The sequence below is a fragment of the Corvus brachyrhynchos genome, unplaced genomic scaffold, assembly GCF_000691975.1.
Source record: "Corvus brachyrhynchos isolate BGI_N302 unplaced genomic scaffold, ASM69197v1 scaffold115, whole genome shotgun sequence".
Classification (NCBI taxonomy): domain Eukaryota; kingdom Metazoa; phylum Chordata; class Aves; order Passeriformes; family Corvidae; genus Corvus; species Corvus brachyrhynchos.
In genome coordinates, this window is record NW_008239553.1 from 8823297 (window position 1) to 8845702 (window position 22406).

At 45.0% G+C, this 22406-nt stretch overlaps 1 protein-coding gene across 1 annotated transcript in view; it reads left to right on the plus strand.

Annotated features, from left to right (window-relative positions):
• Positions 1-610: 610 nt before the first annotated feature.
• Positions 611-22406, plus strand: part of MAPKBP1 (mitogen-activated protein kinase binding protein 1) — a 102273-nt gene continuing 80477 nt past the window's right edge. The window contains 1 exon segment of the mRNA XM_008639466.2: positions 611-950. Within this exon segment, the coding sequence (XP_008637688.1) occupies positions 834-950 (117 nt within the window). The 5' untranslated portion in view covers positions 611-833.

Below are 22406 nucleotides of genomic sequence, written 5' to 3' on the forward strand. Positions count from 1 at the left end.
GGCTCTGACTGCATCCCTCTTTCCCCCGGCCACCAGCGGCGCTTCGGGAAAGGTGAAGGTGTTGGCTGGGGGTCTGTAATCCTTGGCAGCAGCTATAGGTGCCTACTTGATCCACTTTGTAAATAGAGGGTGGGGGGACGTGGAAACATCATATGCCTTTATTATCTGGTATCACACACTATGTAATTGTGTGGACTTAAAACAGAGATAGATCAGTGAGAGTTAAAAACTCCCTCGTGTGTGTTGTCGGGGTTCTTCTGCGACTCAGCGTTTAATAGTCAAGTACAGCATTATGCTTTCCAGGCTCTGAAGCATAAGGTGGAATGGATGTGTGTGAAGCTAAACACGGGGTGGCAATTTTTTTCTTTGTCATAAGATGATACTGAAGTGCAAAATCTAAATTTTGGATTTGGGAATTGGTGTGGATGTGTTAATCGATATTAAATGGATGATAATTTGTGTGGAAACCTCTGAAAATAATAATGCTGCTTCCGTCCCTATTTATGCCTTGCCTAAGGCATCACTATAAGCTCTTGCGTTTACATTTCTTGCAAAGAATGAGGCTAGAATTTATTGTGAATATCGTATTGACTCACGATGCATCTTTCAGTTTAGATTACTGCTGATTTGATCCTCTGGAATCTGCAAAAGGAAAGTCTGCCAGCCTCTGTGAATAGCTTTGCAGTGTAACAGGAGTGGAGTTCCCGAGCAGAGAGAGAGATATGTGAATGTGTGGGAGCAAAGCTGAGCACAGTGGTGTTTCTGCCTCAAACCTGGGCTCGTTCCCCAGGCACAGTCTGTGTGTGGGGTGAATACCTCCGTGGCACCTGGAGATGATGTCAGTCGAAGGGTCTACGATAACAAGTCGGATCAAAAATCTGCTTCGCTCGCCTTCCATTAAGCTGAGGAGAAGCAAGCCTGGGAACAAGCGAGAAGATATAGGCAGCAAGGTGAGTGCTGTGTGGTGCAGCCAGCATGCTTTAACTTTGTTGTCTAAGTTTCCATCTGTACTGATAATGCTGCTTTGGGAGACGTGGTATAACTGTAGAATTATGCAGAGGAACTGATGCATGACTGGTCTGTCTTTTAGTTGGGATCTTTGCTGTGCTACAGGTCCTTCCTAAAGCCTGTACCCCTCTTCTGAAGCATTCTTTTTGCTTGTGTGATATGAACCCAGTCTGTATCAGAAAGCTTTTTGGGATTTCCCACACTGTGGTGTGTGGAGTTGTTACAGATGACTGACAGGAGAAATGCAGTGCTGCCTCTTCCTCCATGTTACCAGCTGCTAACCTGCATTACCGGCAGCTGAGGATACAGAAACACCTGTTCTGTGTAAGCAATTGTTCTCACCCTGCAAAGCAGAGTTCTGTGAGCCTATGGAGAAGGGAAGGATGATATGAAAGTTGTGAAACATGTCTTGGAGGTGTCTGTTCAAGACAGATAGGGTCTGTGTTCCATAGGTCTGGATGTGCTTTCATCTGTGTGTCTCAGACCATCTTTCCTTGGGGTTATCTTCTGTTGGGTGTAATTCGTTCTACCAGAAAAATCCATCATTCTTCTTGGTGTTTTGGAGAATTCCTGACAGACACTCACTCACTGGGAATTGACTATGAGGAGAGCATGACTTAAACCTGACTTCAGGGAGCACAAGAGCTGGGTGGCATTGCCTTGTGCTGACAGCAGGTGCCTCTGAGTCAGGGCACCTTGTTCTGTCCCTGCCACTGATTCACCTCTAACCCTGGGCAAATCACTCGGCCTTTGTGTAGCTCTCTGTCTCCACAAATAGAAAACTTAATCCCTCCCCTTTTGAGAAGACTTGCTAATAAATAAGAAATATTGTAATACACGTCTGAAAAGTGTATTCCTTGGTCTCAAAACAGTAATGCTTCAAAATTTCTTGAAGTGAAGAGCTTATATAAAACTTCAGGGGAAGTAAATGACACTGTACCTAAAAATGGTCTTTCCCCAGGATGACATCCTGTTCTCAGAACTCTCGTTCAGGTCAGAGATGGCTCTTTAGATGGCTCTTTAATACCAAGGAGCACAGTATTCTTCTCTTGCCAAGCAAGAGAAAAACCTGCATGGCTTCCTTAAAGTTGTCTAGGAGAAAGTCCTTGGTGCTTGTGCTTGACCTCATTGTGTACATGTACGTGCATTTAATGCAGCCTGTGGACTGCCAGTGAAACGTACTTTGTTGGTGTTGCTGAAGACCAGTTTGTTGGTCTGTATTCTGCAGAGACTTCTACTGGAAGAAGTAGTACTTGTACCCCACATGTGATAGCGTTTGATTTTGGCTCTGTGGTCTGCACACTCCTTTTCTGGGCTGTGACCTGCTGCTACGTATCCTGGGTATTCTCTGGTACGTGTTTCATTTTGCTTTCCTTACACGTGCCTTTTGGGAGAGCTCCATTTTATCCTTTGTGCTGTCTCCCAGTGTGCAGCCAGGGCTGTCTGAGCCCCTGGGGAGGGATATTGTGGATTCATTCTTCACCACTGAATTAGGGTTTCAGGGCTGGATTTTGTCTATCTTATGAGTAAGAGCCGTTAATCAGTGAGATGCAAAGGAACTGATGGGGAGTTTGCTGGTAGAATCAGTTTGACATTATGAGGAGTTAGGGGCAGGTGTTGGTTTCCTAAAGTGATCTGCTCTGAATTAGCTCAAATGAGTTAGGGTCTGTCGTCAGTGGGCCAGCTGGAGTGGGAAAGGTGAAAAGGAGTGGGCTCTTTATCAAAGTTCTGACATATGCTGGGTGTCTGTGGAGATGCTCCCTCTGCTACATGTGTGCTCCTCTGCTTTCCAAGGTGAGAAGCAGCTCTACTTTTCTAAAATAGCAGAAAACAGATTTCAGTCTGCTATTTGGTGTGTGTGTAAAACCACTGGGACTAACACTGAGCGTCATACACATCACCCCTGAAGGGTCTTTTTTGACCTGCAGGAAGGAGTCTTTCAGGCATCTTTGTCTCTTGGACTTTTTGAGAAATGACTGCTCCAAGAGCTGTATGAAACTGGTCAGGTGGAAGAGTGGAAGGGCCTATGAAGTTGGTCATCACAACTGAATACTGCTTGGTTATGTAGGATGGAGCTGGACTGTTGCCCTAAATTAATCCCTGGAAGATGATATCGTGCTTTGCATATGCAGATGTAGGTGAAGAACCAGCCCTCAACAGTCCTCTGAGTCCCTCAAGTTTTTTATTGCAACCAGGTGCTCAGTTTAAGACAGACAAGCACCCTCAGTGGCACTGCCTAAACTTCCATGAGCTGTGATTTTTTTTTTTTTTTCCCTCCAGTGGGAAGTGTCCTGGCTCTTTCCTAAAGAACCCTTTGGGCATGTGAGGCTTGCCAGGCTGTCTCAGCGGTTAGGGACAGACCCCTTGGGCAGTTTGTCATGCTGAAGAGAAGGCCTGTGAAATTGGCTCCTTTCAGCGAAGCAGCTGCATCGTGCTGGGCTGGCCGTGGGCAGGCTGTGGGAGGCTGGCTCTGTAGAGACCTGTTTGTGCATTGCTGTGGAAGGGGGAGTGTGGGTAAGTAGAGATATTTTGCATGATGGCTGTGCAGGACATGCAGTGTGTTACTTGGGATCTGTACAAGAGAGAACTTGTTTTGTGACTTCCACTAGGACTTATTTCTTGCTATAATTAATGCATGGTTTTACTGTAGAGCTCCAGGAGATCTCTATGGGAGCAAAACTAAGGAGCCAATAGCTAATCATGGATATTAAAAAAAGAAAAAGGGGGGCAAGGAATGGGAGCTCTAAGTAAACCTTGTTGACCAATTGGATGTAGTGTTTGGTTTTGTTGCTGCTTTTTGAAAACAGCTTTTGTTTTGTGGGAGTTCTGATTTTTGTTGCTGCCTGACTAGTTTTGTGTTTAGACTTCTTTTTTTGTGTGTTTTCTGGTGTTCGTGGCTTGAATCCACTTTTGCTGTGCTCTCCAGATCCCTGTTTTTTGTGTTGAACCAATATAGACCTAGAGTACTGTGACTTAAGTCTAAGGCTTGTTGACTGTTGGGATTTGTAATGTATTGGTGTGGCGGTTGGAAGCTAAAATTTCCTCAGATAAGTTGATTGGCCTGCATTCAATTTCTAGAGGATTACTAGCCCTGCCAGAAATCCAGCCGTGCATCTGGTCACCGTGCTTGTGATTCCAGTAGAGACACGGGGTTAAAAACGGGGCACTAAGTGCCTTTGAATCACCCTGCAGAGCAGTACTATCAGGAGAGTCGGGAAGCTAAGGGCTGACCCATCTCCCATTGTTAAAATGTCCTGGTTGCTGTAGTACCCTGCTCACAGAAGTAATGTACCTAAGGAAGTACAGTTCCTGCAGGGGCTGTTTATATTGTTGAGCTCTACACTTGTAAATATAAACCTCTTTTCAATCGATGTAGGTGTGCCTGTTTTAGGGGGTTGGTGTGTATCCTAAGTCAAATGAGATTGTGAATATCAATGTAGAAACAAATTGCTACAAAACCTGCTACAGGCTTTCCCTGAAACGGGAAGTCAGTGAATCAAAGAAACACATTTGGAATTTGCTGCTTGTTTCTTTGATCTCTCCTGTTTTTTCTGAGCCAGAAATATTTCAAGTTGCTTGTTTAAAAGAGTGCTTTGACTAAAACCTGAATTCCTCAGCAGGGAACTGTTGTGTTGTGGTCTCCCCCTCTCCAAGCAGCACGCAGACATGTGCAGCTGGAGTGCCTGTTCCTGCCCCATGATGCTGGGTTGGACTGCGTGGCTCTGCAAAACCTTCTTGAGAGCTTTTGTTCTGAAAATGAGCCCTGACTAAGTTGCTCCTAGTGGGACAGGGTTTCCTGTCCTCCTTTGGTGAGGCATGGTCTGTTCTTACTGCCAGCCAGTAGAAACAAGTACCTGTACTTCTGTGTCTTGCCAGTGAGCTTGCACAGATTTAAGAGGAAAGCACATCCATGCAAGCTTCAGACCTCTCATGTCTTGTCATTCCCAATGAAGTTCTCCATCTGCTTAATCCCCTGAGAAGCTGGAGGGCTCAGCTAGGACCACAGGCTGTCCTGGACACAGGAGAATGGAGGAATGTTTCTGTCCTGACTGTAGCTTCCTGCTTTCAGCACACAGTCCTTTTTGTTTGAAAAGATCATAGCTTCCAACATGAATCAGTGTTAGACCACTGCCGGTCTTAACTGGATCAGCTGAGAATTGCTGAACCTGAACTGGAACAGAACCAAAAAACCACACAAATTTGGTTCACTGATATAAATGCATCAAAAATTATCGCCTCTTATTAAATCACTCCAGGTGCAGCTGAGGCTTGTTGCAGAGTGGGATTCTTTGTAAGTCTTTGGGAACAACTTGGTCCTGCAGCAGCAGAACCTGCTGGGTTCCCAAGGGAGCTGGGTGTGGGGCTGAGCAGCCTGACTCTGTGGGGGAGTTAGAGAGCAGCCTGTCTGATGCTGGCATAAGCTTTTCTTTTGGCAGGATTTGGAAGGGTCTTCTACAAAATGATGGTGCTTTTGAGGAGCTGTTCAATGCAGTATTGCCTCATTCATCCTCTTCGTTCCACTGCAGTCTGAGAGGTGCTCAGCCCACCATCTCTGGAAACAGGGCAGCCAGGGGCACAGCTGAGGGAATGGTCTGGCTGTCTGCTGCTGTGCCTGTTCTACTTCAGCATCCATGAATACTGCTTGACCCCAGTTGATAGCTAGGGATCTCTCTCACAGCTCTGCACTGCTCAGTCTAAACACACCCAATTGCTTCAACAGCTTAGGGCCTGCTGTCCAGAGATAGAAGGGATTTCATGTCTGTCTCTGGTCAGGCTTATAACAGTGTCCCTTAAAGTAGAGGACAAAGGCTGGTTGGCTTCTCCACAGCCAGACCTGCATTTCAGTGGTGTGTCTGTATCTGTAGGTAGAGTCAGTGGAACAACTGAGAGTGTCATAGCTCAGAAGTTGAATGCTTCCCTGCTGGGTTGCTCTGGTGTCCCCTATTCCATCCTCAGATATGTGGTGCTCAAGATGACTCTGTGTTTGTTAATAGTTTCACACACAGTGTTTTCTTTTTCCATTCTTCACTCTGTGAATGATATGCTTTGTCCTGAAAATACAGGGTGATCTGGCTAGCTCTCCTGGTCTAAACATGAGTGTTAAATGTGACTTACATACACATAGAATATCAAAGCCAGAGTTTTTCTGCCAGTGGACTGCAGAGCCAGTTGACTTTGGTTCTTGAAGTATGGTGGATATAAAAGCATATAACAATTCAACATATTTGGTCCTGCAGCCTGCAGTTGTATCTGTAAAACACTGTGATACTTCTTGCCAATCTTGAGGCAAGATTACTGGCAAGATCCATCCTTCTATCCATCCCTAAATTATGTGCTGTCTTTACTGTGAAAGATAGCAGGAAGACATCTCTGTGGCAGGGGAAGCATGATGATGTGCTGGGGTGAAGTCAGTATAAATAACACAAACCCAGTCATTTGCCTGGTGGGTTTAAATGGTTCTTGCTTCCTGTGGATGGTCATACACTGCTTACCTGGATAGCCTTTCAGAGCTGCTGTGGTTCTGCCTTGAATGTTGTTCTTCACCTCCTTCAGATGAGCTGGGTCCTCTGAGAGGGCATGTGGGACTTGACTAACCTGACTGGAGAGGCTCGTAACCACGTTTTACACTGCTGTCCCTGCTGTGCTGGGTGACCTCTGCACACACAGCCCCTCTTTTGCCCATGGCCATCAAGCATGTAGTATTTGCCAAAGACCTGGCTGGGATAGTAAGGTGGCAGAGGTCAGGGCTGGTCAGAGGTGTTGCAGGTGGTACATTTGCTGCTTGCTAGTCAGAGCTGTTGTTCAGTGTGGTGCTGAGGGGGCTGGTGGAGAAAGACATCCTCAGACACAGTGGAAAGAGACCTCCTTCAGAGTATACCATCTGTTTCACTAGCTTCGTGCTTGGCCCTACCTGTGGTATATCACCTCATTTGTTTCAGAAGGGCAGAACAGTTGAAGTGATGATTGGGTGTTAGACCAGGCTGGGCCACTATCTGATTTTCTATCATCAAGGATCTGCAAGCACCTGTAAAATGACTTGTATATTATTTTACTGTCCTCTGTGTCTAGTGGAAAGTAACTACAGGGCACCACCTCCATTTCTGGCTGAGAAAGTGGTGGTCAGCGTTTTGGTGGCCTGGAAAATTGAAGTAGATGTTTTGTTTCCTGTTGATCAGGTCGTAGGGAGAAGTTGCTTGATTAGCCTTGGCACAATTTTCTCTGTGAGTGTGAAAGCAAACAACGTGTACTAGCTACTCTTTGGCTTTTTTCAAAGGTTTTGATGTTTGGTGCCAGGAGCGGTGCTTACATGGCACTCAAACAGTGCTTAGTCTTGACATTAATGCTGAGTGATCCCAGCTAAGGACTGAATAATTAACTATCACTGAGCCCAGTTTCAGTTACTTCAGGCTGCTGTTTGTGCCTGGTGTACCTGCCTTCGCATAGCTGGAAGTTTATGAGCTCTGGTATGTGCGTAGCAGGGTTGCGGCACGCTCGCTGCTCTGGTTCCCAGCTCCAGGTGTGGGCTGGTCCCTGTTCCTGAAACCCTGTGGGCTTTGCTGAGGCTGTACCCACCAAAGGCTGGCTACTGCAATTCAGAAAACCCTCCTACTATTTCCTTTCACCACAGTGCTGCTTAGCCTTGCCCTGAGCATGTTCGTGTGTTGTGTAAGGAAAATGCAACTGAGGCCTGCAGCTGTTGAAATCAGCTGTGCTGTGTGATCTGTATTCAAAAATACCGATGCGAAGGTGTCTCGTATTTGTATGACCATAGACTGCAGGAGCATCCCATCTCTCTGCCTTGCTTTGGTGAGCACTGGACAGAAGGGATAAAGTAGACCTAGTCCAGAGGAGCTTCAGGCTTAAAACACTAAAGATATGAAGGGAATGGAACATGCTTTTTCTATACAGACATGGTTCCAAACTCACATAGGAAGTCTGAGGCAGACCTAGAAATTGAATCTTGATCCTCTAAGGCCAAGTCCTAGCCTTAGTCACAAAGCCCAACCTCTCGCAGATTACCAGGGATGTTTCTCACCTCTCCCATGTGAGGAGGACTTGTGTTCATTTAAGATTATTTGCTTAAAAGTCCCCAAACTGTGCTGTTGTAAATGCTGACTTGGTCCTATTGTCACTAATGATTTCAGTAGCGCTGGTAATGATGACTTTCCAAAGAGCTGAAGCAGATGAAGCACCATAAGAATTAGAGCTGTGGAAACCCCAGTAAGCCTTGTAAATTTGCTAGTGTCCCAGGAGACCAGTACTGTTGTTAGTTACTGTGGGGAAACTGATTGAAAATAGTACTGTGGAAGACTATGAACTGCTGGTGTATTCAGAGTTTCCAAGTCAATAGAAATAAAATCAGACCTGCTTGTTCTCCCAAATACAGTGTTAAAATTCACACTTGGTCAAGATGGCTAATGTGATGTAACAACTAATAGGAGATTTCTTACCTCATGAAATTTTAACAATGACATTCCTTCCTTACTGTGATGCTTCTTTAATTTCTGCATCTCCCTGACATTTTGCACAGTTAGTCTGAAATTTGCCCCATCATGGATCCAGAGAGACTCCTTTCTGTGGAAGAAAGTAGATTTTTGGAGGTTGCACTGTAGTAGAGAGTCATAACATTAACAAATGTCTTGAGAGCAGGCAGATGGAGGGGTTTCTGAAAGGAGAAAGCAACTTTATGGCAGTGTCCATGGATTCAAGGATACAGATTTGTAAAGCTTTCTGCTCCTGTTTTTCTCCCAAGTAGGCACTGTGAAAAACAGTGTTGCCTGTTCAGAAACCCTTCCCTATTGACAGACAGGCCCAGCATAGGGCAGCTGTTTGAAGTGCCAGTATTGAAGTGTTAGCTACCTCTCCTGTGCTCAACAGTGGTAGCCTTTGAGGTCTCCCAAGGGCTTTGAAATTGGGCGCTCACCTTTGAGTAGCACGTAAGGGGCTGCTTGCCTTTGAAGTCTTGTTTGTACTAGGGATGCTTTCATTTGCAAAAAAAAGCGCACCATTGCTCAGGCCAGGCTTTGCACCAAAGGAGCTTGAGTTCATTGCACAGTCCCTAATGCAGTCTAGAAACTGGAGATGCTGAAACATTGAATAAGACTGAGGGTGAAAAGAGTGTCTGCAAGACCTGCCTCCTTATTTGGTGGCAGGTCTTGGTGTTCAGAACTTGCTGTACTCTGTGCTTTGGCCAGGGCCATGCTGTGACTGGAACCATGAGGGGATAGGGATGGTGTTGGAGGTATCCTGAGGGGGCATGAGTGTCAGGGTGTACTTGGCTAAGCACTTGCCTGTGCTAGAAATAATTTGCAAGCTGAGATCTAAAAACAAGCTGTCTTAATGGTAACACAGTATCAAAAGAGTCTCTTGAACAGTCTTGTCCCTCAGAGAAACAGGCTACACCAGTGAAATGACTTCTTTCTGCCAGTTATATTTCATTAATACTAGTCTTTTCTGCAAGAGCTTTGTGTGGGCTAAGAGTGATGTTTTTCATGCTCTTAACCAGTGCTTCTGTGCTGCTGATCTGTATGAAGGTAGAGTGAACCTTGAAATAGAGCTGTGTAATTTTCTTTTAAAATGCAGTTAAAATTTTTGGGTTCTGTGCTCTGCTCTTCAGTCTCTGAGCCTCTTTTTTCCCTTCAATGTAAAGCAGACAGGATACTTTTCCACTTACTGCAAAGTGTCCCAGCATCCTGGGCTTTAAAACAGCTGCATAACTTGGGCTTGTGTTTGGCTTATCTCCCAGTTTTGAACTAGATATAGTGGTTCTGTGCACAGTTGTTTCAAACCTGCTTCGCGGGTGTCATCCTTCTCGAGCAGCTGGGTCCAAAAGCATTGCTAACTGTAAACTGGAACTGACAAATTTGGGATCTGCTATTTTTGCTTAAGCCCATCGTGTCCGAACTCATCTAGTTTTCTTGGACTGAATCATGGTAAGACAGGCTTCAGAAATGGTTCTGTGTATTTTTCCAAACTGTGAGGGCTGGCTGGGGAGTGTTTGCCCAGTGATTGTGCTCCAACCCCTGCTGTGGGAGTGGTGGTTGAGGGGAATGGGCACAAGATGACGTGAAGTGTTCTTAATAAAATGTATGAACAAATATTTCTGATGAGTGTGTGGTAGGCCTCAATGAATGGAGCTGTTTCTAGAAGCCTGAGCAGCTTTTGAGGCTGGAATTGGGATTCTACTGTCCTCTGCAGTGGGAGGATAATCTTCCTCCCTGATAATCCGTGGTTTGTGCTGCCTGTCTCTGCCTTCCCAAGCTAAGCTGTTGAGATGTATTAGCATGCAATCAGCAGCGTGAAAAACTGGTGCTGAGGGAGGATGAGGTGCTCTGGGTGAGAGGCAGCTTTCTTCAGCTTCCTTGCTGCTGCTTCTTTTGGCTGTAACTTCTGAAAGAGCAGGTCTCCTGTGTCACTGTTTTGAGTGGCTTATGGACATTGCTTTGTGAAGTTCTTGGCCCATTTTCTGTAGCAGGGCTGCAAATAAGCTTTTTGATGTCTGAGACCTGCAAAAAATACTTTTTTGATGGAGCCATCAGTGGAAAAATGAGTGTGGTGCTGGGGGAGAAGATACAGTGCCTGGACTATCTCTGCTGTGTGTTGAAGCTGCTCCAGGCCCTTGGAATGAATGTCTCTGCCCAGGAGTGTCATTGTGTAAACACAGCTGTTAATAAAATGGCCAGGGGGCTGCTTAATGACCTTCTATACAGCCTGCTGGATCTGGGGCAAGAGCCAGTGCGCCGCACAGCACTTGGGTTGCAATTGCATGGCCTGGCCTGCCTGCTTGCTGGCAACTTCATGGCTTCTGCCCCGGCTTCTTCCAGGTGCTGCAGCCTCCTGTGGCTGTGGACATGCTGTGGTGTGCTTGGGAAGGGGCACTGTGACCCTGCCTCTGGCTCTGTGGGTACCCGGTGGCTAGGGAGGGCCCTGCATTGCCTGGGGCCTGTGGCCCTTGGTAAGCCTACAAAGCTTCACTTAAACACACGTTTGGGAAAAGGAGACAACCAAGCTCCCAGTCTAGACAAACCCTCTATAATATGCTGAGAGTCTGCATTGTCCCATACAGTGCCTGGACCTTCATGGTGGAACTCTGGTGACCAAAGTTCCAGGCTGACCAGCAAGGCTGGGTAAGACCACCAGGTTGCCCTGGGTAGTAACGTTGCCCTCCATGGTAGAGGATATGATGCACTGGGCAGCTTCTGGCTTTGCATTTCTGCCAAGGAAACTGAATTGTCTCATTAGTTTGGAAAAATCTGCCTCTTTGGTGAAAGACAAGTGTTTTACAGGGCACCTGGGGATCTCTGAGGTTACCAGGGGTTGAGAAATACTGCTCACTGTGGACAGACATGTGATGTTCCTCTGGGAAAAGAAGAGCGCTTGTTGCAATAAGGCATTTAGTTTTGCTGTCAGTATGTTCCAGAGGTTTAAAACAATTGGGAACACTCATCACCTACTGCCTAAAGGTTTGCTGGCAAGCAACAGAATCTCTTTCTTTCTGCTCCTAGTTTTTTCTGGCACTTAGGGCCTGTTGTACTGGGAGGAGCAACCCAGCCCTCCTTAGCTGGCAGCCTTAGCTGAGGAGAGAAGGAGGCTGTGTAAAGAGTACTGTAACTGTCTAGACAGAGACGAGCTGGTATTCCTGCCGTGGGTTGTTGGGAACGGAGTTGTGGGCCTGAAACATACTTGTGTAGCATTTGGGATTAGTTGAGTTGTGGAGCTCTCATGCTGAGGAGATGGCAGAACCATAAATCATTAGCAATCTCTGTAGCTGCAGAAGCAGTTAGGACAGAAGGAAAGGCTTAGAAACAAAATCCATCATAAAATGTCAAAGTGGGTGGTTTCCCTTGCTGGGGAGAGGGTCTTGTCTCTGGCCAGCAGAGGGAATGCCGCCTATGCACTGCGGCCATCTCTCTGAAAGAGGAATTTACTTCCAGGTCCGCTGCCTGCGTTTTGTCCCGTGTCCTGCTCTCCCACTCTCTACCGTGATTTCATTTGGATGCTTTTCTCAGGTCCCCAGAAAGGAAAGTACTGTAAACAGCTGCCAAGCAGGGTTTTGCCTTGTAGAGCGTACTTAAATGCTGAGGCCTGGTTGGATGATGGTATGATTATGTTTCTATTTTTCTGTGTGTGTGTGTTTAATAGGAAGAACATATTGTGTTCTGGTTGAGTGTATGTTACTTTTCTTAGTGTGCCTGTTAGTACAGTAACTTACAGGCTGCTCTTTTCCCCTGCTTATAAAGTGACAGTGGTATTGTGTTACAGCTGTAATGTACACAGTGTTACACAACTCTTAGTAGCATTTTTAGAGTTGTGATGACCTTGAAAAGTTTAAAAGAAAACTGAATGCAAACTCTGGCACCACTCCTGTGGGCGCTTCAGCTTAATTTTGTGTGGTGAGGAAGTATGAGTAGTTAATTTCACCCAAAGGATGTAAAGATAAGTGCCTCTGTGGCCAATTGCAAGATCAGAGTCTATGTTATTTCATGATTCATTTAATGCACATAACTGTATCTGTGTGCATGCCTTATATGTATATCATGCAGTTGTCTTCATCATGGTGTTTTGACCAGCTCAGCTGTGCTTTGTCCAGTAATCCATATTTCCTGAACGTGTTGCTAACCAGTCCTGTGAAGCCTGGAACAGAGACTGTTTAACTTTCCCTCATTCAGATTCCCCAAATAAACAGTTAACTGGAGAAATTCCATTTTTATTTTATACCCCTATCATCATCCCTGAAATTGGTTTCCCTTTTTCTCCCCATCTAGAAGCTTCCTGACAGAGTGACGGAGCCTTCTCTGATCCAAGCAAGATGCTGACCTGGCATGTTCAGGAAGGGCAGTTCCATCCCTGAAGTTACAAACAGGTTTATGCAGGAATAAAGCTAGGTTATTTATATCCCAGGAGAAGAGACGCCTGTCTCTTCAGAGACCTGAGATGGTGGTCATTAACTTTTCCACTTCCCATAACCAAAAGTGTCATGCATTTTTAGATACTTCTGAAGTGTTGATTATGCTTCCCTCCTCTTTAAAGTTCAGTCCCATTGGGTTCAGGCATAAGAAAGGCAAGCTTTTTTAAAAAATGTGTTAATCACATATCTGTTCCCCCTCTACCCTACCGGTATTCAGCTGTCACAGAGAAAAATGTGATGAAAGGTTGTTTTTATGTGTATTGGGAAGACTGACAGGGTCGTGTTAGAAGCCTGTGAGAGGGATAAGCTGATGAAAGGCATGGTAATTATCACCTGGTGCTTGTCTACATGTGGGCTGCTGTTTGAAGCTTGGCTCACCTGAGGCCGTGTTAAAGCCTAGGCTCAGCACTGGGATCAGTAACCCGAGAGGTTTCTAGCAAGTGTCTTCCTCATCTACTTGTCACTGAGGCCCCTGCAGGCAGTGCTGATCTAAGTACCCTTTGGGTGTTGGGCCAGGGCTGTACTCCTTTCCATTCTTGTTCCTTTTCAGTGTGTGAGCTTACGGGTTCTGGATTCCAATCAGACTCATTGAAATATGGTAGCACTGCTGGTATTTTCAGTACAGGGTTTGCAAATAGAGCTGTGCAAATCTAACTATCTTCTGTTCGCCCACTCTTAAGTTTACAAAATGCAAGCGGATACTGGCAGATGCTCTATGTATTAGATGTCTGCCCTTATGCTGGCCCACACCCTGGTCACCTCCATGTGGTCTCTTGGCAGTCAGGCACTATATCTTGATGTGACAAGAGCTGGCTGTTAACTTACAGCTATAAATCTGTTGGGGCTACAGTGGAAGTCTGTCAGTGCTGTGCAGGTGGCAACTGGCTTACTTATCTTGTGGGTGGATAACTTTAAAATTTTTTTTTCCTATCATGGCTTGTGTTTCTGCAGTTGTAGAGCCTGTTCTGGTTACAGTGGAGCAGCAGTTAACAGAGTTTATGGGACATTGTTTCCAATTGCTGTGGTCTAAACATATGTACACCAGCATTGAGTTACTTCTGCCTGGAAATAAGCCACAGAGCTATATATAAAATATATTTGAACTCTTGCAGTAATGTTGTTGGTATAAATAGAAGAAAGTGGTAGACCCAGGGCTTCCCTTCCTTACAGCTGATTCAAGAAGACTTCCCAGATACTCTATCTGCAGTGGAAAAGGCTGTGGAAGGTGGCTGAAAGCAACAACAAAATGCCATACAGCATGCCTTCAGGGAAGAGCATAGGTACTTGGGTCTGGAGCATTGGCTTCGTGCTTGAAGATCTCAGCTCTTTTCTCTTGTGGTGGAATACCTGTGAGAAATTCCATAGGATTCAGTTCGCAGCAGCCTGGTGGCCCAGCGCCACAGAGTTTGGTCTGTGACAATCTTAGTTTTTTTGACTCCAGAACTGCTGCTGAGTTTGCTTGAGTTGTCAGATGTTTTCCTCCTCAAACTATTAGACAGATAGTCTGGGTACTTGTGGAGCTGCCTTGATCATCATGTTGTTACACATTGGAGGGAGCAGTATTTTGAAGTGGCATCATTTGTGGTTTCACAGGTGCATTGGGATGCTGCTATCACCTTTTAAACTATGGGGAGTGTGCTCAGGACTTCTCCCAGGCAGTACTTGTAAATATAACTCTTGCAATTTAGAAGTAGCTCTCTGGTTCTTTGTTGAGATTGTTTAGTGCTAGTATTTGCTTGGTCAATTCAGCTGCTGTGACAGCTTGTGCCAATTTCTGTGGTCCTTTCTGTCACTAACAGATTTGTATCTCACCTGAGGGGAATGTAGGAAGTGACCTCTGTAGAAAAAGCAGAAAGTGCTGATAAGCACTGAGCAGCCAGTTTCAGTCTTTGCTTGTGGGTTAATTCCATCTTTAAACTCTAAGTACTTGTTTTGACTTTGCTAATTTTTAAATAGATCCTTACACAATATTGTCTCCCAAATGCTCTATTGCAGGTATCAATCTGCAGCAAAGTTTGCAGGTGGAAGTAATGTCTTTTCTTAAACACACTGATGCAATTAGAAGAGGAGAGACAAGACTGTGTACATGTGGGAACATTTCCGGGGTTCAGTGCTCCATGAACAATTCTCTACAGTCATTTCTTTCTGCATTTTTTTTTTTTTAAAGAGTCCAAATCATCAGCTGTGTTCTTTCAACTCTGACAGGCCATCAGCTCCGTTTCATCCAACACCTCTTCTCTGGTTCATGATGGGAATTGCAGCCTGGCTTCATGCAGGAGGTAGTTCTGGTGCAGGGGTGACAGTAAAACTTGTATCCAGCAGTTGCCCACTACCTGTCTGCCAGTGCACTGCAGCAGGGAGTGGACACAAGCTGCATAGAAGCTTTATAGCTCTCTTTTTGCTGGAGAAAAATACAATTTGAGCAGGGTGAGCACAGTGGTTCAGCACAAATGTCAGTCAACAGGGATGTTCTCTCTTGTGCTGCTTTGCTCTTCAAGTGTTATTATCTTCCTTGTTTTAACTGCAGAAATGTACTTAGGACTGTAGTTCAGCTATTTCTGAACTACATGTGTCACTCAAAGGTATTTCTTATCCAGACAAGTTCTGCTAAATGCTTCTGAGTAAGTGAATGTGTCTAAAGCTATTTACCAGCTTTAGAAAGGAAACTGGGAGTGTTGGCTCTCTGCTGAAGACTGGAGTTCCATAATTTCTGCTTTTGCATTCTGCTTTTTACAACAGGGATTTTTGCTAAGAACTAAACATGTAAAAGCAGCAGTGCTTTGTGAAGTGTCGAAGCAACAAGAGTTGGTTGTGTGCCTGGATCTAGGGCTTTCTGAATTTCTCAACAAGAAATGGTGGTTATTGCAAAGGTTTGCTTTCTTGAAATATGGCAGAAACCACATGGTAACAAAAACAAGTGTTTTTAAAGTCTGTGGATAAAAATTATTTCTTCTGAGTATGGTTTCACTTCCTCAGCTCTAACGTTTGGTAATTCTACCAGTTACCCATGCTCCTGAGCCTAAATGCAAACTAGAGGAGACTTCTTTTCCAGTGCTACTCCCTCTCTTTTAGGGTTTTAAGGGACTTAGATGGCAGCCTACTCCTTTTTTCTTTTTTCTGTTAAGTCACCTTTAACAGCTACTCAAATATGTCAGCTTATGTTGGACTGCTGTACCCCTCATTTACAGATTTTGTTTCCTTCAGGAAAAGAAACTGAAAAGGTGCTTGGGAAAAATCACAGGAAGAAGTGATTTAAGGGCAGAGTAAGTGAAGAAGGAAAGTGAGTTCAATGAACAACTTAATGAGTTTGTTTAGGATTGCTTTGTAGTTACCTTTATAACCTTTTGTCTCTGTGTGGTTTATTGTTTAGTGGTGGTTTCCTGTGTGTGTGCAAAAGTGAGAGGATTGATGGTGTTTCTTGATGCTGACTTACAGGAAGAGTATTCAGGTCTTTGGGATGCTGGGTGTAGGTCATAAAACTTGTAAGAAATTTTGACTGTTTGGAAAAGACTAAACTGAATTCTGCATCTGCTGTGACTGTGGATGAAGATTGATTCTCCTGGAGTACAATTTTGCATCTTTGCAGCAGAAAGATGGCTCAGTGGTACCTGAGTGAGCACATACGGGTTTGCTGGAGTTTTCTGTGGTGGTGACTGAGCAGCAGGGGCAGTGATGGGATCACCATCAGTACAGTGAAGGGCTTTCCCCTGTACTGGAACAGGAGGAAGTGGCAGCAGAGTTGTTGAGGAGACGATGCTTGTGCTGTTCTCTTCAGCTTGCTTTCTCAGTCTTTGGCCCATGTTCCTATGTATCACTTCCCCTGGGGGACGTGGTGTCCTTTCTGGCTGACAGGACAAGTGTCTTGGTTGCTCAATATGCATGTTGGTGGACAGATGTGAAGAGCTTCTTAATTCCAGGATGCATGAAGGGCAAGATGCTGATAGAGGCTGTTCTGTAAGAAGCTTATTCTTTGGGGCAGAGGGCAGAGAAGAGTGCAGGAAGGGATTGCCTAGAGCTAGGCAGTGAGTGATGGTGGGGGGCGGGCAGGGAGCTTGAATGTCTCCTTCTGTATATACTGATTGGCTCAGGCAAAATAAAGAAATCTCTCATGTTTTCTTTTGATTAATTTTTAAGCATTCTTTAAAAATACTGTCCTTGGTCTCAAGCAGGAGTGAGGTACTGCAATGGTGCAGCATAGTCTACACAGTAGATAGCTGCTGGAATTTGGGAGGGAGTGAGATTATTCCCAGATCTGTTGCTAATTTGTTGCATGTTCAAGACATTTACCCTCAGTGTTTGTGTGGTATTGCCAGCCAGTCCTCTTATACTTGGTTGTAGATTGCCAGCTGTACGAGAGTACACGTTGCTGCCTGCTGTAAGTACAGGAGGGTTTTGCGTTTGTTGGGACTTCTTGCAAGTACTGTGAAACAAATAACAAATAGCTCAGACCATGTTCAGGGAGAGATGGAATACTAATCTCTTTACCTCCTGCCTCCTTCCATAGGGATGTTGTCTGTGTGATAAATGCTTCATGCTTACTCTGTCCTTCCTGTTGTATTTATTCCCATCTTAAATTGCTGATATGTAATTTTTTAACGTAATTTAAATCAGCTCACAACAAAACCATTTTCTCATTCCCTGAGGATGCAAGTATGTACTTTCCCCCATAACATCACTGAAATCTTAGGGAGATGCATGCATGGGAGGACAAGGTGTCTAGTCCTGGAACGGTTCAGGTGTTACAGGCAAGATCCTTCAGGTGTCAGGGGAGGTCAGCTCTCTGACCTCCTGTGGCAGGGACAGATACCTGCTCTGTGTAAGGAATCTGGGCATGAACAGGTGGGCCTTTTATATACAGAGAGTCTCTGTAAGACAGTACTTCCAGTTTCTTTAAGACTTCCTACAGCTGTGCCCTCTAGAACGCATAGTTGCCTTCATGACGACGCGGGCTGGGTAGGTAGGGATGACATCTGGCAGTCGAAGACTTTTAGGACAGAATGGCTGTGTAAATCACTGGTGAAGGATAAAAATTAATTGATTTGGCATGGGGTCACGGGTGAATAAAGAAATCACAAATGAATTATGTGTGTTGCCTCAGCCAGGCTGATCAAAAGGCTTTTCTTCATCCTGCACAGCTCTGTGTGTTTCTACTCTTGGACTCAAGATCAGCCACTAAATTCTCCCCCAAGCCTTGTCAAACAGTTCACAGATCCGTTTATACCAAAAATAAGCCCCAGAGAAGAAATTAAGGGGAAGGAGATTGTAACATGATGCTTTTCTTGAAGTGCTGAGATGTGGCTTTCTTCTGTGGTTCCCCTCAGCAGGGTTAACTGTGGGGAAGGCTTTCTGCTCCCTCTCTTTCAGTCTGTCTTCTCTGTGTCCAAGAGGTGATATAGGATAGAGCTCATTGCCATGACGGTATCAGTGTTAGAAGTGCCGTGTTATGGCCCCCGTGTTTGACTTCTCCAGAGTCAAGAATTATGTGGTTCTGCCATGGTTTCCTTGGAGTGTATGCCCGAGGAGCTATGGACTTCTAACCGTTGCCTATTTGCATTTAGGAGCAAGCTCAGCTCAGGATTGGGACCAAGAGGAGGGACTTCAGCAGAGCCACAGAGGGAGCAGCCTTGCCAGCTTGTACCCACATTGCTGTTTGGCTCTTTTTCTTATTCTTGTTTCTTGCTTCTTGTGAGTGCTAAAGCCTGGGCAAAACAGAGGGGAAGGAGCCTTTCCTATCTGGGAAGTGGTGATTAATGATGATGAACAGTGACCCTTACACTAAGAGAACTGTTTGTTCCTGCTTGATTTCAAACCCTTATATGAGTAACTGAAACTCTGCCCAAGGGAGTTGTATTGGCTTTTTTTTTTTTTTTTTTTTTTGGTATTTGTCCTCACTGAAGCACTTTCTTTTCCTATATTCAGGCCCCTGTGCATGGATTTGGAGGAGACCCATATGTAAGACTGCCAGAAAGTCAGAAGTTGCTTCCATTGATCTCCACTGTTGGGACAGACTAGGGGAGCGTTGCAAGTTCGCGTTTGTACCTAATCCTTGTATAGGTAGTTCTTGATGCAGGGAAAGGTGAATTGGCTCCATCTTCTACTACAAAGAAAAGAAATCACCAGACAAATTGCCTATGTGGGAGGGCAAAAGCATACCCTGGTAAAGCCTGGTATATTGTCTGCTCTCTTTCCTTATGAAAAAGTAATGCACATTTGCAAAGTGGAAAAATCTGGTTCTTGTGGCGGACTGATCCTGCAGAATTCCAGGTCCCAAGAGCTCAAGGAAGGGTTTCTTTGAAGCCTGCCCACACAGAGGTGTCTCTATTGTGTTCCATGGGGCTTAACTACCTGTGGAGCTGGTCTGATTGACTCCATGTGCAGATGCTTAGTCTGGAACAAATCAGGACTGACTCTTTATGTACCAGCAATACCTGTAACCTGTTTGATGTCGCTTTTTTTTTTACATTCATTTCATACATTCATCACGCAGTCTTCACAAACTTTGCTTACATCAACAAAAAGAGTTTCCCACACCAAAGTCAAAATAGCATCGTGACAACACCAGCAATGGTGGACAATTTACACATGCTTTGTCTCTTGTCCATTCATCATGCTTGTATCTCTGAACCTTAGATTTTGTGCAAGTTTTGTGAAATCTCACGAAAGTCTGAGTTGGTGTTGCTTGTACAGTGACAATGATGACTGAATGGTAGAAGGAGGAGAAACTGCTGCTTGTCACGCGTTTAGCCAAGAGTTGGTAAGGTTACACGGGCCTCTCCTCATCCCTGCAGTATTTAGGAAGAAATTGAACTTGCTGTGGTGGTCGGGAAGAGAAAATTGGTGTTAAATGAAGAAACAGAAGATTATTTAATGATGGCTATGTTGTGCTGCAGAAGCTGGTAGGAAATTATCGACGTGTCCTGTTTGCAGGCCGCAGGAACACTTGCAGGTGTGTTCTGCTGCCAATTCTAAGTTCCCTCGCTATGGTTCCTGGTAGAGGTGCTTTTAATAGCCTCCCACCCACTCCCCGGGGCTGTGCAATGGTATTTATGGCCTGCCTGGGACTGCCTTTCTTCAGGTGCATGAAGAAGAAGGCAGAGTGCAGATTCAGCACGTAGCCCCTGACAGCTGGGGCTGATGGGTCAGGAATGCAGCCCTGACAGCTGGAATTGGACTGAAAGCAGCCAGCACAGGAGGGGAGAGCAGGCCAGAGAGGCTCTGTGGAGAGATGGATGAATGCACGCACGCTGTGGAAAGACAGCCTGTGGGGACCCTGGGTTGCTTATGTTCCCTTTCTCCCACCTTCGTCCCTGATTTGTTCCATTTGTCCAACTGTCTGGATCATTTTTAATAAATGTGTGCACACTCCTGTTGCAACCCCTGTGCAACACACCTGGCAGAGCTATTAGAGCTGAGGCTCAGTGCTTCCATTGGAATACACCCCATTCCACCTCTCCTTTTATGCAGGTTTACAAATGTAATGCTTCCCAAAACTCAGTGATTCAAAACCTTTCATCAAGTTTGTTTCTACCCTTGCCACTCTTGTGCCAAGGAGTGCCATTCATTACTTATGTTGTGGGAGATTGTTCCCTAATGTTCTTAAAGTGGTTATCTTGAAATCAAATTGCATAGAGTTGGCAACTGCTTGTGTCAGACTATGATGTTCTGGTCAGGTGTTTTTGTGTTTTGTTTTGCTTTGTGTTTGTTTTTTTTTTTTTTCTCTTCCACTTTATTTTTTTAAATGGGTTAATTGTGAGGGCTTGTTCATAGCTCTGAATGCTTTTCCCTCATGAATACTGCTTTAAACTGGGCATTGGCTGGAAACACCTTAGAATGTTGGAACATATCTGTGTAGTGGGTTGCATGAAACCAATTTGATGGTCTTGGAGTAGTTCCTGGAGGGTCAGTTGGGCAATTGGTGTGAGTGTGCAATGGTGGCTGTGAGCAAGGCTTAGGAGGCTTACAGCGAGAGAAATGGAGACTGCTCTGTCAGCCAGAGACCTGCTGAATGGGTTGTGTGCTGGAGCTTGGCTTGCTACTGTTGCCTTTTGCAGGTGGAATATTTTCAGTCTCCAGGCTTGTCAAGACATTGCTCTTTCCTAGCACTGGTTGCTGAGGGAAGAAAGACTCAGGCTGGAGAAGAGGGAGAGGCTAGAAAAACCTCTTAAAAAATATAGTATTATATATATGTAAAAGAAATTTAAAAGTGCATATTCTATATGCATATACAAAAGCAGGGGAACACATTGGGTAGGTGAGGGACAGAAACCAACTGTGGAGCTGAGTGGTTTTGTTCATTCTTTGTGCGCTTTTGTAAGTCAAACATCTCCTGCAGTTAATTCCATCCACCCATCTTCAGCCCTCCCCCTGCCAGACCAACAATAAAAACCCTAACTCCCAAAAAAAAAAGTCAGGCAGAGGAACCTGGTCCAAAGCCAGACCTTTGCATGTTAAGCCGAAGTGCAAAATGAATATTTCACAGCTGTGTTATAAAGCCCTGAAATGAAGGCTTTGCAGTGGAAATGCTGACAGCCCCTTAAGTAGAACAGTATACTGTAATTAGTGTTCTGTGTTTTATGTGCCAGACAAAGCTCAGCAGAACTAAATGTAAAACTTCAAGCCTTTGTTTTTCTGCAGCAGTAACAGGACATCAGACAGTGTGTTCAGGCGATGGATTAGAGCCTACAACGTGTGCACTGGTCCCTGGAGGTTGGACGTGCTTTTTTGCAGTGGGGCTCGGGGGCAGCAGCAGAGATGTACAAACAGGGCCAGCTGTGAGATTTGGCGCTCTGTATCAAATTTCACTTATGTAAGATAGACAGCTATTTCTTAAATGCTGACGCTGACAATGTACAGCTACATTTTCAGCATTTTCATGTATTGGATGCCTGAGTGCATTGATACGACTTTGCTGTGTAGCAGCATGGAAAACATGTTGGAGTGCGTGCAGAGGTGCTGAAAACCCTGGAAGCAGAACGTAGAGACAGACGTGCAAACCACGGTGCTGTTGTGGAACTCAGGCCTGATGTTGGAGCTCGCTGTGTCAGTGTATTGGTCCAAGGACCACTGGGCTCTCGAGTCAACCAGTAAAGGCATTTTTCTTTTAAGACAAAAGAACAGATGAGTATGTAGCCACTTCTCATGCAAGATCGCTACTTAGTTACAACTGATTACTTGATGTGCTACGGAAGGCTTTTCAAAGTAACCCTCATGGGTCATGTATCTCAGGGATTTCTGCATCCTCCGCTTTTTCAGGAGCGTGTGCCTTTGCACATATATTATTAATATGCCTGCTTTGAGGTAGGAGAGAGGGATGAAGGCAGGCACATTGTGCAGTGGATGGTAGATGAACTCTGATGGATGTTGTCTTGTCATGCTGACTTGATGCCGCTACTTAATTAAATGGATTCAAATGTTAACTGTGTTATACATAGGCCCATGGGAAGGCTTTTAAAATAGAACTTGTCTGGTTGTGGACATTTATAGAACTAGC